The sequence below is a fragment of the Larus michahellis genome, chromosome 8 (assembly GCF_964199755.1).
Source record: "Larus michahellis chromosome 8, bLarMic1.1, whole genome shotgun sequence".
Classification (NCBI taxonomy): domain Eukaryota; kingdom Metazoa; phylum Chordata; class Aves; order Charadriiformes; family Laridae; genus Larus; species Larus michahellis.
The window spans coordinates 36190954-36205991 of NC_133903.1; the positions used below are offsets into that span (position 1 = coordinate 36190954).

At 35.4% G+C, this 15038-nt stretch overlaps 1 protein-coding gene across 1 annotated transcript in view; it reads right to left on the reverse strand.

Annotated features, from left to right (window-relative positions):
- Positions 1 to 15038, reverse strand: part of LOC141747193 (uncharacterized) — a 57783-nt gene that overhangs the window by 2630 nt on the left and 40115 nt on the right. Inside the window, exons 52-71 of the mRNA XM_074597109.1 lie at positions 14771 to 14809; positions 14457 to 14495; positions 14101 to 14139; positions 13785 to 13823; positions 13030 to 13059; positions 11509 to 11550; positions 9506 to 9544; positions 8825 to 8863; positions 8502 to 8540; positions 8078 to 8116; positions 7681 to 7719; positions 6778 to 6816; positions 6303 to 6341; positions 5986 to 6021; positions 5256 to 5285; positions 4081 to 4119; positions 3609 to 3647; positions 2350 to 2388; positions 1862 to 1900; positions 3 to 41 (exon numbers count right to left, since the gene is read on the reverse strand). Of these exons, the coding sequence (XP_074453210.1) occupies positions 3 to 41; positions 1862 to 1900; positions 2350 to 2388; positions 3609 to 3647; positions 4081 to 4119; positions 5256 to 5285; positions 5986 to 6021; positions 6303 to 6341; positions 6778 to 6816; positions 7681 to 7719; positions 8078 to 8116; positions 8502 to 8540; positions 8825 to 8863; positions 9506 to 9544; positions 11509 to 11550; positions 13030 to 13059; positions 13785 to 13823; positions 14101 to 14139; positions 14457 to 14495; positions 14771 to 14809 (762 nt within the window). The remainder of the gene's footprint in view (positions 1 to 2; positions 42 to 1861; positions 1901 to 2349; positions 2389 to 3608; positions 3648 to 4080; positions 4120 to 5255; positions 5286 to 5985; positions 6022 to 6302; positions 6342 to 6777; positions 6817 to 7680; positions 7720 to 8077; positions 8117 to 8501; positions 8541 to 8824; positions 8864 to 9505; positions 9545 to 11508; positions 11551 to 13029; positions 13060 to 13784; positions 13824 to 14100; positions 14140 to 14456; positions 14496 to 14770; positions 14810 to 15038) is intronic.

The window sequence follows — 15038 nt, forward strand, 5'->3', positions numbered from 1 at the left end:
ACCGGTTTCCCAGAATAAGTGCTTCCTGAGGTAGAGCCACCCTGTAAAATAATTATAAATCATTTATTTTTGTTGTATGAGACTCCTAGTGAATTGTGTCCAAAGAGCACACAGTGGCCTTGAAAATGCCCTAGGTATTAGTAGTTTTGATACTGGCTTTGATTTTATCTTTTTCCTTGCACTTTTTTCCCCTATTTTAATTGAATTGTCTCAAGTGAGCACAGCTGTGTCCTCTTTATTCCACGAACAATTTCAGAGGATTTTCAAAGCAATGTATCATGGACTGAATTACAAAGTTTGAAACTGAAAGAGTTATCCTGATATTCAAATACGTCATTCTTAATAGAATGATCCAAGCATGTTCCTGAGTAACAGAGTATATAAAAACTTTGCTATGTGCTGAATGAATGCTGCCTCATTCAAAGGTTCAAGTTTGAACAAAATATTCTAATTTTTATTGGTCATTTTTCTCAGACATTTACCATTGTAACATAATTTTAAATTTCACCCTCATTATTGTTACCTATTTAAATATCAATATCCACATTTCTACTTTGGTTGTGGAATACTGAAAGAAAAATATCCTTACTGGCTTCCCTTGATGACTGCCTCCTGAGGAAGATGAACCCTGAAAAAAGATACTTGTTTTTGACTCTAAGCCTATTTGTACTTCAATATATTCTTGCTATCTGGAATAAAGGACCACAGGAAAATGAACACTATTTTGTGTCCAGTCATCCAAAAATCACAGGGGAAAAGCTTACCCAAAAGAAAAAGATTTAACATCTTTGTTACAAGCATTCTTTTTGAATGATGTGTTAGTCAGAGAATTTAAGTTCTCAAGAAGAAAGTTCTGGTTTGTAGTTATGATGTGTTTAATATATAGAAAGGAAAACATAATAAGGTCCAATTAAACATTAATTCACCTGGAATCAGTCTACAGTTAGATTTTGTGGAGGGGCCAGGAAGGTAAGTGTTAAGAGTCCTTTATTTTACAGCCTTACTTCAAGAAAGCTCTAATAATGAACGTAATTGAAAATAAAAGTAGATATTGAAAAATCAGATGTTCTATAAGAGTCTTATTCAGTTTTCTGGCAAAGTTGCTCTGCTTATTTGAATGGGATTGCCAACAGGAACTCTTACAAGCACTGACTTTCAGAAATGCCATCAAACATGGTACACAACATGCCTCACTTTTATGATTCTTGTATAAGAAAATGTAACATTTGTGCCTGCTTTTTAATAACAGGTGGATACATCTTATTTTCTATAAGAGATAAGCTAAAACATTGTGTGTACTTATTTGTATCTCCTGCCGTTGAATGACAACAAGAGCAAGGTCTAAGTTACATAGTAAAAAGAGTGGTCTGAAACGGGATAAGATGAAAAGACACATAGTCAAATGTCAACTATTATTGTCTTCAAAAAGAAAACAAAAATATTTTCTTCAAAGCAAGCCAAAAATAGTTAAGACAAATGCATATAAAATCAATGAAAAAGTAAGCCCTGAGCAAAAAGTGTATGATCATTATGAATTTAAACAGAAAACTGTTCAGAAGTCCCTTACAAAAAAAATAATAAAGATCCTGAAATCTCATTCTGGGATTACTAGAACTAATCCAGAGATTGACCAGAAGTTCAATTACAGAGTAAAATGCTGGCTCAAAACTATAGAACAGTGTGAAAATAAATATTGCATTTGCATTTGTTGAGACTATCCCAGATAAGTTAATCATGTGACACTCTGCATATTTAAGCAATTCTCAGAAAAATGTCTACTCCATAACTAACTGCATATAAACAGATTTATAAGAAAAAAAGAAAGGTAAACTTGATTTTTTTTTTTTTTTTTTTTACTTACTGGTTTACCATGTTGTCTGCCTCCAGAAGGATATGAGCCCTGTAAGAAGTCAATCAAACATCTATTAATTGAATGAAAAAAAAATCTTCTATCACTGTCTTGAGACAATTTGTGCAGTACTTAGGACAAACTTATTTGGATGTTGTTTGAACAAAAAGTAACTGGGGTATCTGAAACTTAAGCTATCATCTACTGCACATCAGAACAGCAGCAATTTGTTATTCTGAATCAAGAAAGTAGTGTTATGAAATACAGTATAGCAATTATAGTTTTACACAGAGCAGTAATTCTGTGTAAGAATTACTGTAAGAATTGTAACCAATTCTTTTATTCAGCTTACTGAAACAGCTTTAATTGATATTACCTCAACTATTTAAGCTCAGTAAAATGGCCAAATGAATGTATCTTTCAGCATTAAGTAACTGATCTGATCCAGACAGTACAGGCAAAGAGTAAGGAGTGTTGGGAGGGGAAGAGAATACACTCACCTGCCCACCATACTGGCTGCTTCCTGAAGGAGAATACCCCTATTAAAAAAATCACAGGAAACTTAAGTGTTTAAGCATTGGCAGGGTAACAGCAGTTACTCCCCTTTTTTTTTTTTTCCTGTGCAAATGAAGCATCACAGAAGGACCTTTTGACAGGAAATCTCAGTAGCAATCTGGAAAGTATATTAATCTAAAAAGATGCAGTAAAAGACTTCTGACTTCATTCTGCTAAGTTCCCTTACGGTTTAAGGTAGTAAATTTGTCAAACAGTCACAAGACACCTGCTAAGACTATTCTCTGACATAAATATACAAAGTTTCTTTAAGTATGGCTGTGTTCCAGAGGAAAAAAAAAAATTAATCCACTTTATTTGTGATTTTCTGCTAGGTCAAACGTGTTCAGAGAGCATTATGTGTATTATCGTAAAAGCATCCTTATTATTCCAAATAAGTCATTTAGGAAAAATTTGTTTTGCAGCTTTTAAAATCCTCTCCATGCTACAAGACATGATCTTCTTAATAAGAGTGATACTGAACTCAAATGGTTGCCAACAGAGTAAAAAGAAATGAAATTATTTTTTAGTATAGCAGAGTGAAACACTGTGAACAGAGTAATACTAATGAAAAATATGTTCCACCTTCTTATTAGATAGCCATCCATTACATTTGTTAACTATTGGGGCTAGTAAGATTTCATGATCAGTGACAAACCACTAAGTCTACAAAAGGTACATAGGAAGCTGCTTACAGTAAGGGACTTGAATTGCAGCTGAAAATGAGCATAGTAGTATTATTGCGGGTAACACACCAGAATTATAATATATATTATGTTTTCAAAGCAATATGTATTGGTGTGTTTTGTACCAAATTTCCACCTATTTAATCTAAACAAATGCAAAAAAAAAAAAGAGGATAATTTCAATATAATTGAAAAATAACACAGAATATAGATTTTGAACTGGTGTCATAGCAATGGGAAACTGAAACATAAAAGTGGTTAATTAAAACTATCACTTAGTTTTAAGTAAGAGGCATTTTGAGGTAAAAAACCCAAAATTATGATCTATGCCTCTTCTTTAAATTGAAGTTTATTCATGCTACTCCATTTCAGTTACTGAGAAACGGTCCCTGTTTGCAGATATTTATTCAGAGTAAAACGACACTGAAAAAATGACTGGCAGTATATGCACTGCATCGTATTTTTCATTTAATAAATAGCAAGTAGAAAGAAGATCTTGAAAACAAAGAAAAGTTGCTTGCCTGTCCACCATACTGCCTGTTTCCAGAATACGATGAACCCTGAAAAAGAATGTGAAATTTTTCTATATTTTCTTAAATACCACCTGGCATCAAAAAAACCTATACCTAATCTAAACGTTCATGAAGAGAAGAACTGGAAGAACTTTACACAGTTATTAATGCAGTGGCAAATGGCTACTTATCTGCACATCGTATTTGTTGTTTATGCAGTAAGATGAATCCTGTGAATTATTCTTCAGTACTTTTTTGAGGTAACAAAGCTTCTATAACTACAAAGTAAAACCTTAGCTCTAGTACACAGAAAGATCAAGAGTAATTAAATAAAAGCCACATGGACTCTCTGGAATTATTGTCCCTATCTCTGTGACTAAACTGAACTCAGTATCTAATGGCTTCTGGGCAAATATGGCAACTGAGCCATGTTAATTCCTGAAGAGCTACTCTGTATAAATGTTAAAGACAAATTGCCTACTTGTCCACCACCATGGTAGCTGTTTCCTCCAAAAGAGCCCTGTATTCAAGAAAAATAGCAATGTTTACTCTGTATTAAATTCAATGTCATGGAGAGGAAAAACAAGAGAACATATTCACCTACTGCAATGAACAAGTCATTTACACTGATTACTAATCAACCAAGTAGAAAGGTATACTAAACAAGGAAAGGATTTAGTTTCAGTTCATCCTTATTCCTTCAGACTATTCGCTTGCAAAGAGAAGTAAGCTGATAATTTATAAGTTGTTTTCAGCACTTCTGAGAATCAGAAGTGGCGTATATACCATGAGTGGTACTTATGGCCTGTGGGTTTTGCTTGATTTCATAATCCAAGCAAGAGAAGTAGTCATCTAAGCAATTTTGACTATACTGAGACAATAGATAACTGAACCCTCCCTCAAAAGTAAATTAGCTTAATTTCAGCAAAAGTGTGGGGTGTTGTTTTTTGTTTGTTTTTTGTTTGTTTTTTTTTTGTTGTTGTTTTCATTTGGGTTTTTTTTGTTTGTTTGTTTTAAAGTATTTACAAAAGTATAGGGAATATACTAATTAGAAAAATGTAAATAGCTTTAACTTTTTAAATGTTGCTCTGCTCCCACTTGGAAGCATTTTGGGCTAAGATTTTAAATCTAAGTTTCACTTGTTCAACCATACTGTTAATAACCATCATAAGAAAAGCACTACAACACACATGTGTCCAAAACCCAGCAGATACACTATGAGATATTTGGGAAATGGGTTCTTAGAAAAGTCACAGGCCTGTCTTACAAACCAAGAGAAATAAAATGCTTCGAAGCAGTTTTTCCTGTCTGGGTATTTTACAGAATTAGGACTAATCTTCCTTTAATACAGATACTGGACAACATTACTACTTGTTTATTCCAGGGTGGGGAAAGCGCAATGTATTTCCCATGTATTTCTTTTAAAATAGAAATGCATCTGTGTAGCTAGTTTTTAACACTATACTACAGTTGCAAGTCACTTAATATTTTTCCCCTTAGCAGGTTCAACATTTCTCATTTTAGCAGAATGTGAAAAAAACTGTTCATCATACATATAAATTGACTGACAAAATTATTTCAAGAAATGTAGTTCCTTGGGAATTTTCCAGTATGTGTACATGCTATGAAAAATATACAAAGACAAAGAATACTTACTGAACCTCCACCAGGGCACACACATCCACCCTGTATAAAACACAACCAAACTTATTTTCCTGAGTCTATAACTGAATTAGCCTCTGAATTAGTAAATAAAACTCACATTCTGCTACTGCAAGAAAACAGACTATAAAATCCTGACGATAGACTTAACAAGCTCCATCTAAAACATAGTTTCTTTCTCTCCCCCCTGTCCTTTCAGGCTAATTCTTCTAATTGCTCATTTAAAACTTACAGAAAAAAATTTACTAACCAAAAGGATGAGTAAAAAAAATTCTGAGTAGTACTATAAAAAATATTTTGTTTGTTTTTTTTTATTATTTTCCTAAGGAAGCCAGCGCACCTGGAATACATGCAGTATTCTTTCATGCTATGGATGTTACAGAAAACACTAAAGCTGACTTTCAGTGGAGTCTACTAGGTGATTTCTACTCTGATAAAACTAACTGAAAGGCAGCCAGGGGTTCACTTTACACATTCAATCTGCATGAAATGTGTAAGAAGAAAAATGTTTAGCACCAACACAGTTTAGCACAGCTACTACTGGCTACTCTGGCCTGCGGGATGTCTGAATGACACGGAAAAAAGAAAATAATGTGTTGCTGAGGCTTTGGGCAAAAAGGACAGTGGTGAAGGAAAACCATTCTTGTAAAGGAAAGATAGGCAAAGTAAATTGTGAGTGCCTGACATTTGCACAACTGAATGGTGTGGAGAAAGGAAAGCGTACCTGTCCACCAGACTGGCTGCCTCCTGAAGAATAGCCCTGGAAAAAAATAAAAGAGTAACTAAGTATTTCTGTGTTACTAAGTAATGTTCTCACTTTTTCTCTGTGGTCATTAGTCTTTCAAACTGCTTCTGTTCAAATATAACAACAAAAATGGGCTTCTTAGAACGATGATCTGTTTAACGAAGTATTTCCATGCAGTCACACAGGCCCCTGTTTCTCAGAATGTTCCTTTTTTTTTTTTTCCCAAAAAATATGTCTCAGTTTTCTTAATGAACAGTGTACCAAAACTGAAAATACTATGAAAGGAGAAATTTTACCTGTCCACTATACTGGCTGCTTCCTGAAGAAGCTATACCCTAAAGAAATGAGAAAGCATTTATATTTGTTGCACGTTCTCTAACTCATGACCTGTCACAGAAAAACACACTTCTATTTGTCTTCATGGATTTAAGCGTCACAGGAATGTGAACGCTTCCTTTATAACTATACTGAAATCTACTGGCCTTTGCAATGGCTACTGTTTAAACAGAACAACAAAGATTAAATCAAAGTTAGCTTCAGGCAGGTGTGAGTAGTACTGCTGCACTGGATCCTGGGCTCAGGGCAGCCTCTTATGTTTTAATTTTCTGAATGGGCTGATGCAGCAGCAGGTCGTATGTTCATCTATTCTGCCTAAACACTGTTTTGCTGTAAGACACCCCTTTGTAAAATATTCAGTTTTTCACAAAACAGAGAGAGAGAGGAATATAAACAATGGAAAAAACAACCCATAAATAGAAAAACAATTCTCACCTGTCCTCCATAATGGCTGCCACCTGAGAAAGATGGACCCTGAAGCAAAGGTGCCAATTATTTCTCTATAAATTATTATTATTTCTTTTTCCCTTAAAGTTTTTTTAAGGGTTTTTGATAGAAAGACTATTTTCTTTCTCTGTTGTACAATGAAAGATTACAGAAAGATAAACACTCAACCTATTCCTTTATGCATTCTATGCAAATTAGGGATGGTTTGTAACACACGGATCTTCCATAATACTGATCATGAGCTATTAGGATTATATACCTCATTTTGGGGGACTGTATTTGGACTGAAAATGTCTTTCTCTACTAATTCCCTCTCCAAAAAACGTGACAATAGAAGTTTTCAGAGGCCAAGGATGAGTTTGTTAGGGATTTCGTTCCATATTAAAGGCTATACCACTAGACAGCACTAGGAACGCTATCCATCATCTTTCATTTCACAAGGGCCTGAAACACCTCTTAACAACTCCTGACCTTCTCCGCTGTTGCCCTCCTGAGACACATTGCTTCTCTGATACCAACCCTTACATTGCATTTTGCTGAAGGAAGTGAGGTATTAAGGTAGAGGAGGAATGCAATCTGCTTCCAGCTTCTCCTTACTGTTATAGAGCTAAGAACCCATGACAGCAGCAGAAGCGAAATGGCTCCAGAATGAGCAGGACGGGTCAGAGAGTAGAACAAGGCCAGAACTGCATTACTGTGATACAACAGAAGTACTGGCCCTTCATAGTTTTTGCATTGTTTCAGATCATGTATCTTTAGACGCCTGATCATCTATTATCAGATTAACAGAGTTTACTCAAAAATATTATTTTTTCAGTCAATAGAGAAGTACCAAGTTTTGATGTAGAAGCTGGGTGTTAGGATAAGGACTACAGAGGAAGAGATTCTCACCTGTCCCCCATACTGGCTGCCTCCTGAGGAAGGTGAACCCTGAACAAAAAGAATTAAATGATCTCTACATTCATGTCATAGTACTCCTTTAAACCATGCCCCATATGAAGGGGAGGTACCTAATTTCTTTCAGTGCAAAACTGAGTGGACTGAGCCAGACTGTGCAAAAAGGATTGAGACTCATCTGCCTTTACCATCATGCATTAGAAATTACATGTCCTAAAAACTCTCCTGTGGCTTTCTATCATATACATTTATAACTACTATATACTTAGCAATAAATTAAAGAAAACATGGAAAAAGAATTAAATCCATCTCCTTAAAATGTTCTTTTACACAGAGAATTACCAAATCTCTTGGATAAAGTAGTAAAACATTACAAGGGAAGAATTCTCACCTGTCCACCATACTGGCTGCCTCCTGAGGAAGATGAGCCCTGAATATCAACAAAAAAGGAAACTGAAACTTCTTTACACCCATTTCAGAGTCATAAAATCATTTCACGAGGCTTTTAAAAATTTTGGTCAGCTTCATGAAGTACTAATTTATTTCAGAAAGACATGACCTCTAGTCCCAAAAATTGAATGAGCCAATTGAGTCAACCATGTATTTTGTATTCTATTTTTTCTTAGTCTTAAATAATGGTCTTCATCTGAACTCGTTTTGTTTAATTGTAGTAGCACCACAATGCTAGAGAGAAAGATTTACTGATAAAATTTTAGACTAAGATAAATAAAGCTAAGGCAGACAGCCCAGTAGACAACGAATAAAATACAAGCTTGCATAGGTCAAAACTACAAAAATGGGGACTCAATGCTTACTTGTCCACCATAATGGCTGCCTCCATAAGAAGATGACCCCTGTAAAAATATTGAAAATGAGTTATTTCTGAATATCTAATTCATGGAGATGAATGGCAAAGGTATCTGTATTATGTTATTTGACTGGTTTTTTGTAGTCTTCCCAGAATATACTCCATATTTTTGTCTTCCTTGAATTCACAATATTACTACAGAGAACAGATCACTATAAAGTTTCTTGAAATATTAAATTGAGATAGCTATCTGTATAATCCTTTATTTAGTAATGGTCAAATAATGGTAAAACAAATATATCGTATAAAATATTAGAAGTAAGAGCTTACATGTCCACCATACTGGCTAGCTCCAGAGGAATATGAATCCTGTAAAGAATACCAAATAAGTGAATTACCTGCTGTAGGATTTCCTTAAATCAAAGCATGACTCTCCCAAAACAATAGAAGCAAGAGAACAAGGTAAGAGTGAAGGCAGGCAAGCAGGACTTTCAGTAAGCTTTAATAACTAGAGTTCAAGCCTTACAAGGTAACTTGGGGAAATACCCAAGTTCCTAAGTAAGGGTGGAAGGAAAAATCCTACTGCTTTGTTTGTGTGACTTGTTGGGAAGGTTAAAGCAGTATTCTTGCAAGATCTTTTTCTGCTCATTTCTGTAGAATGGCATATCTTTATTTGGAAAGATGAATCCTGGACCAAAGCTGGCAGTAAAAGATTGGCTACCTAATAGGACTCTGAAAACCAAACTAAGCAAGTTTACTGAAACCTCATACAAGAAGTCTCTTTAAAGAGGGGAGATTGGGTTTGTTTTTCTTCTTAATGAATTGGGTTCATTAGGAATCAATAATGCTACATTTTGATTCATTCCTTCCCCACACCTGTTTTTTGTGAGAGCTTCATTATCACTAGTTTCATCACAAGTTTCACAAAAACAAGGGCACTATTTGCTAAAAAAAACCATTGTGTATGTGTATAATTTTTAGGACGTATCTCCTTTTGGAATGAGTGCTTACTTGGCTATTGTACCGGCTGCCTCCCGAAGATGATGAGCCCTGGGGGAAAAGAAAAAAAAAAAAAAAAAAAAAAAAAGAAGGAAACCAGTTGTTTTTCTCTAACAGAACTATTTGAAAGCAAAATTTCTTGAAGGACAGTAGTATATAGATTTATATTTTAAACTTTTTTACATGGGTTTAATAATCTACTCAAAATGTAAAATCCAGCGTTCCCTACTTTGTTAATACATCTAAAATTTAGTATGTACCTGTCCACCAGAATGGTTGCCTCCATAGCCTTTTCAGAAAGGAAATACCAGCTATTTCACTTCAAAGGATCTGACTGGATAGGCAGCTTATTTCTCTCATTTTAAAATCAGCATACTGAAGAACGACATCCACACAAAAAGCTTTTAATATTCATTATTGCAGAATACTACAGACCTTTTGAGTACTCTGAGCTTCCACAAGATCTGCTAAGCTCATAAAGAAATGAAACTGTTTTGTGTTTAGTATGTAATGTCAAGCATCTATCAGAAACATGCCCTTCATGAGGAATCTTAACTGTGTAAGATGACTTTTTCATTGCCCTGTAAAGACAATATTAAAGACAATGTTGTGAGGTAGACTACAACATATAGTTGGGGGAGAATTAAGATCTATGTCCAGGATGCAAAAGCCATTCTCCCATGCTGAGGTACTGGGTGCATCTACGCATTAAAGTACAGATCAGGAGTGCGCCTTTGAGACAAAACTGATAGTCCCACTCACTGTAGTTTGTTTTGCATCATGGAGTGGTCTCAGAGTGAATTAATTGGATGCCTTTCAGATTAAACTGAATTGTAGAATGCTCTCTAGGGGCACACTTAATGCATTCAGGTAGTAAACAGACTTTTGGTCCATGGGACCAGACCAGAGCAAACCCGTCCTGAAATCATAGAATCATCTACGTTGGAAGAGACCTTTAAGATCATCGAGTCCAACCATCAACCTAACACTGCCAAAACCACCACTAAAGCATGTGTATAGTGTGGCCATCAGTCTATCAGCATTGATTGTTTCACTCTATAGAGCGAAACAGTCCTAGCAGTTTGCAGTACTTGTTGATGTAGACACAACCACTATGTTCCCTCAATCTTTATACACAACTCCTGATTCCAAACTGCTGTCCAAAGACGACCAAGTCAGAAAAAAACAGAAAAATCAGTCCCAATTGGAAGTTTCAAAGGAAAAACCATCCCAGTAATATGAAGGATGTAGAACACAGGTGGGTAAAAATATTTTCCTGACTGTTCATATACACACATTCTTCCTTCCTAAAAGGGAGCACAAGACCAGTCCTATTTATCATGTAATATTAATTTTGATATGGTACATTTATGTAGCTGTGTTTTATACAAAGCCAGCTTTCTATGAGTTAGCAGCGTGGTAACAATGCCAGAGAGTTCTGTGCTAGATACAAAAAGACCCAAATGTTTTTTCTCCCTTTAGTGCAGCACATGCAGAGCTCCAGTGACATACATGGCATGACTTTCTAACATGTGATGAACAGAACTGGTCTTGGGAATGCTGTAAACAGGTCTGTCTTGCAAAAGAGTTCTTATTCATATGAGAGGGCTGGCATCATTAGATTACTGATCTATGAATACTAACCTTTCTTGCAGTAAATGATCTAAGAGGAATACAAACACGTAAATCCATGTCCTTGGGGGATATTTTGACATAATTCCAAGGAAGCCAATGGAACTGACTCCCAAAGTAAGTATTTATCTTGTTATGTATCTGCTTTTGTGCTAAACAACATTTTTCATCCCAAGACTTCTCTTTGAATGAACAGTATTTCAAATGGAAAGAGAAACTGAGTGCTGCACGAATGTCCTGTGTGTATTTTTAATTGTAATTAAGGTAGGTTATTTTCACAAGTGTGTGACAGTCTATTAGGTACTGACTCTTTCTAACCTCTCAGCCATTATATTGACAAAACAAACAGAGGGCACACTTAAAAGCTGATGAACATTGCTTACATTTGCAGAGGAATTACTTCTGACTAAGGCAGGGGATCCACCCTGTAGGGAATGGGGGGAAAAAAAAAAAAAAAAAAAAAAGAAAAATTAGGCGTTGTCTTTGATCATAAACTAAAAATGAAACAAAACCTTAAAATGGTTCTATGGTATTTTAAAGGAAGAATATCACTGTCTGAAATTAAATTACACTTAGACATCACTTTTCTTAATTTGCCAAGATAGCAAATAGTCTTTTTTGGCCTGGAAGACCATAAATCACAAAGTATCATTTTGTCTTTATCTGCCCATGACTCACTGCGTAGAAAACAAGAATGCTACCCAAGGTGCAGGAATATCCTTTACATACTACATGTTGACTGACAATATATGATTTGCTTTGGAAAGCATGTATCACCTTATTTCACAGTCTTTAAATAATTTCATATGGACTCAAAAGCACAAATGAGAAGTGCTCAGTTTGTATTTTTTGTTTTTTGTTTAATTTGGTAAACATTGATTTCTGAGACAACTTTTTATGGTTGGCAATTTTGTAGACCAATATTATTTTAGCTTCCGTTCATGATGGATCTTTTGTCAATTAATTCTGCTACTTAATGCGACCAATTTAATTTTTGTTAAGGTTTTTTGTTTTTTTTTTTTTTTTTTTTGAGAAGAGATACACATCTCCGTAAATACTGTATGGTAACTTAAAGTCACTGCTCAGAGAATACACCTTGCTGCCAGCTTTAGGGGTTCCTGGCTTGTATCAGGAACAGTGTGGCCAGCAGGAGAGGGGAAGTGATTGTCCCCCTGTACTCGGCACTGGTGAGGCCACATCTCAAGTACTGTGTTCCGTTTTGGGCCCCTCACTATAAGAAAGACATTGAGGTGCTGGAGCATGTCCAGAGAAGGGCAGCAAAGCTGATGAAGGGTCTAGAGCACAAAACTTATGAGAAGCAGCTGAGGGAACTGGGGTTGTTTAGTTTGGAGAAAAGGAGGCTGAGGGGAGACCTTATTGGTCTCTACAACTGCCTGAAGGGAGGTTGTAGCGAGGTGGGGGTCGGTCTCTTTTCCTAAGTTAACAGGCAATAGGACAAGAGGAAATGGCCTCACGTTGCGCCAGCGGAGGTTTAGATTGGATATTAGGAAAAATTTCTTCACTGTAAGGATTATGGAGCATTGGAACAGGCTGCCCAGGGAAGTGGTTGAGTCATTGTCCCTGGAGGTATTTAAAAGATGTGTAGATGTAGCACTGAGGGACATGGTTTAGTGGTGGACTTGGCATTGTTATTTTTATGGCTGGACTTGGTCTTAAAGGTCCCTTCCAACCTAAATGATTCTATGATTCTGTGATTCTGCATTCTTCATCTTGGCATAATGAGAAATAACTCCAACCGTGTCAGTAATATGTAAGTCACCAAAAGAACAATGAAAATTAAGAGTACATTCAAATAAGTAAGTTAGAAATAAATAGGACCACAGATAATTTTCTAGTTAAATAATTTAGTAAAAGAAAACATGTAATGAACAAGTAACACTTACAGAACTTCCCCCAGAACAATCACATCCACCCTGTAAAGAACGCAGAAAATATTTAAGATATCAAGAGCACAGGATTGAAAGGGACTTCAGTTACAACTCGAATTACTTCTTCTATCATCCCAGGTATGCAATCCGTAAAGTTACATTCATAACTGCCCACGTGCCCAACTTCTAGAAATTAGTCTATTTTTTGTTCTCTTCATCCTATTCCTGTACTTATTGCTCTGATGGGGAAAAAAACTTCAAATTTTGTTTTCTTCAGATTTGTTATCTACAATCTCTACCTTAAAAACTTTACTCACCAAGAGGATGAGTAAAAAATTCTGAGTAGTACTGCAGAAAGCAATTCCCCCGCCCGGCCAAGAGAGGCCAGAGCACCTGGAATACATGCAATACTTTTTCATGCTACAGATGTTAAAGAAAACAGCATTTCTACTCTGATAAAACTAACTGGGAGGTGGCCAGGGGTTCACTTTACACATTCAATCTGCATGAAATGTGTAAGAAGAAAAATGTTTAGCACCAACACAGGTACAGAAGTTCAACTACAACTGCCATTCAGACAGCTACTACTGGCTACTCTGGCCTGCGGGATGTCTGAATGACACGGAAAAAGAAAATAATGTGTTGCTGAGGCTTTGGGCAAAAAGGACAGTGGTGAAGGAAAACCATTCTTGTAAAGGAAAGATAGGCAAAGTAAATTGTGAGTGCCTGACATTTGCACAACTGAATGGTGTGGAGAAAGGAAAGCGTACCTGTCCACCAGACTGGCTGCCTCCTGAAGAAGTTGAACCCTGTAAATAATGTATTTTCATTTAAAAGATTTTCTTTAAGTTAAGTTTGACATGTATATTTGATTACAATATATTGTCTTTTACTCTCTAAATTATGTCTGAAATGATCTGTCTGGTTAGGAATCCAATTTTACCTATAGAAAGATTAATGAGGATAGAAAAACCCCACAGTAGTCTGAAAACTTAGGTATTACTAATCTGGTAATATTTTCTTGAAATATATATCTTGGGAAAAAAAAAAACCCAAAAAAACCAATACTGAAGAAAAATTTCCCACCTGCCCACCATACTGGTTGCTTCCGTATGAGGATGAGTCCTAAAAAACAAACCAAAAATAACGTAATTTATATTTTAAAAAAAAATAACTAATTACTATTTCGAAAGTATAAATGAATACAAAATATTTATTACTTTCATTTGTTTCCTGGTGTTAGAACATCAGTTAGTACATGAATTCTATTTGCTCTCTCTGCTTACACACTTGGACTTTTATGTAGAGATATATAAGGAAAACGTGTTTGAGTACCAAATGAATCTTCTCCCAGATAAAAAAAATTCTATAATACAATACCAGGACTCAAGCTTTTTCATAACAGATACTTCAGGTCAAAAATACAAAGGGTTAGTATTTACCTGTCCACTGGAGTAGCCACCACCTTGAAAAGATGATCCCTGCAAAAAGTAGATCAAATGTATTTTTGTTAAAAATGGTTTCTGGAAAACACCACTGTTGCTGAATAGTCATACACACATTTATTTAAATTATTTAAAATTTGTTTAATTTTTTTTAAACAGTTTGCCATTTGGTTTCACAAGACATGACGACAGATGTAATAAGAAATTCTAGGAGGTAAACAGTTGCGTATAATTTACTCATCAGGATAATTTTTAAATAGAACAGCCATTTTGTAAGGGAACTGCAAATAATGAATAAAATAGATGCTTACATGTCCACCTGACTGGCTGCCTCCAGGGGAATAAAAATCCTGGAAAAATGTATTGAAATTACATGAAAAAAACAAAAACTTCCTTTCTTTTGTAGTATGGAAAGATCAGTATGGAAGCTGAACACTCCTCCACATTTCTTAATTTTCTCTCATGGATTGTTCAAGAAAACAAAAAATGTCTTCCTCTATAAAACAGCACATGCCCCTTTTTGCCTGTTAATAATTGTTAATAATTGGTGAAAGATATTCTTTTGGATACAATGATTAA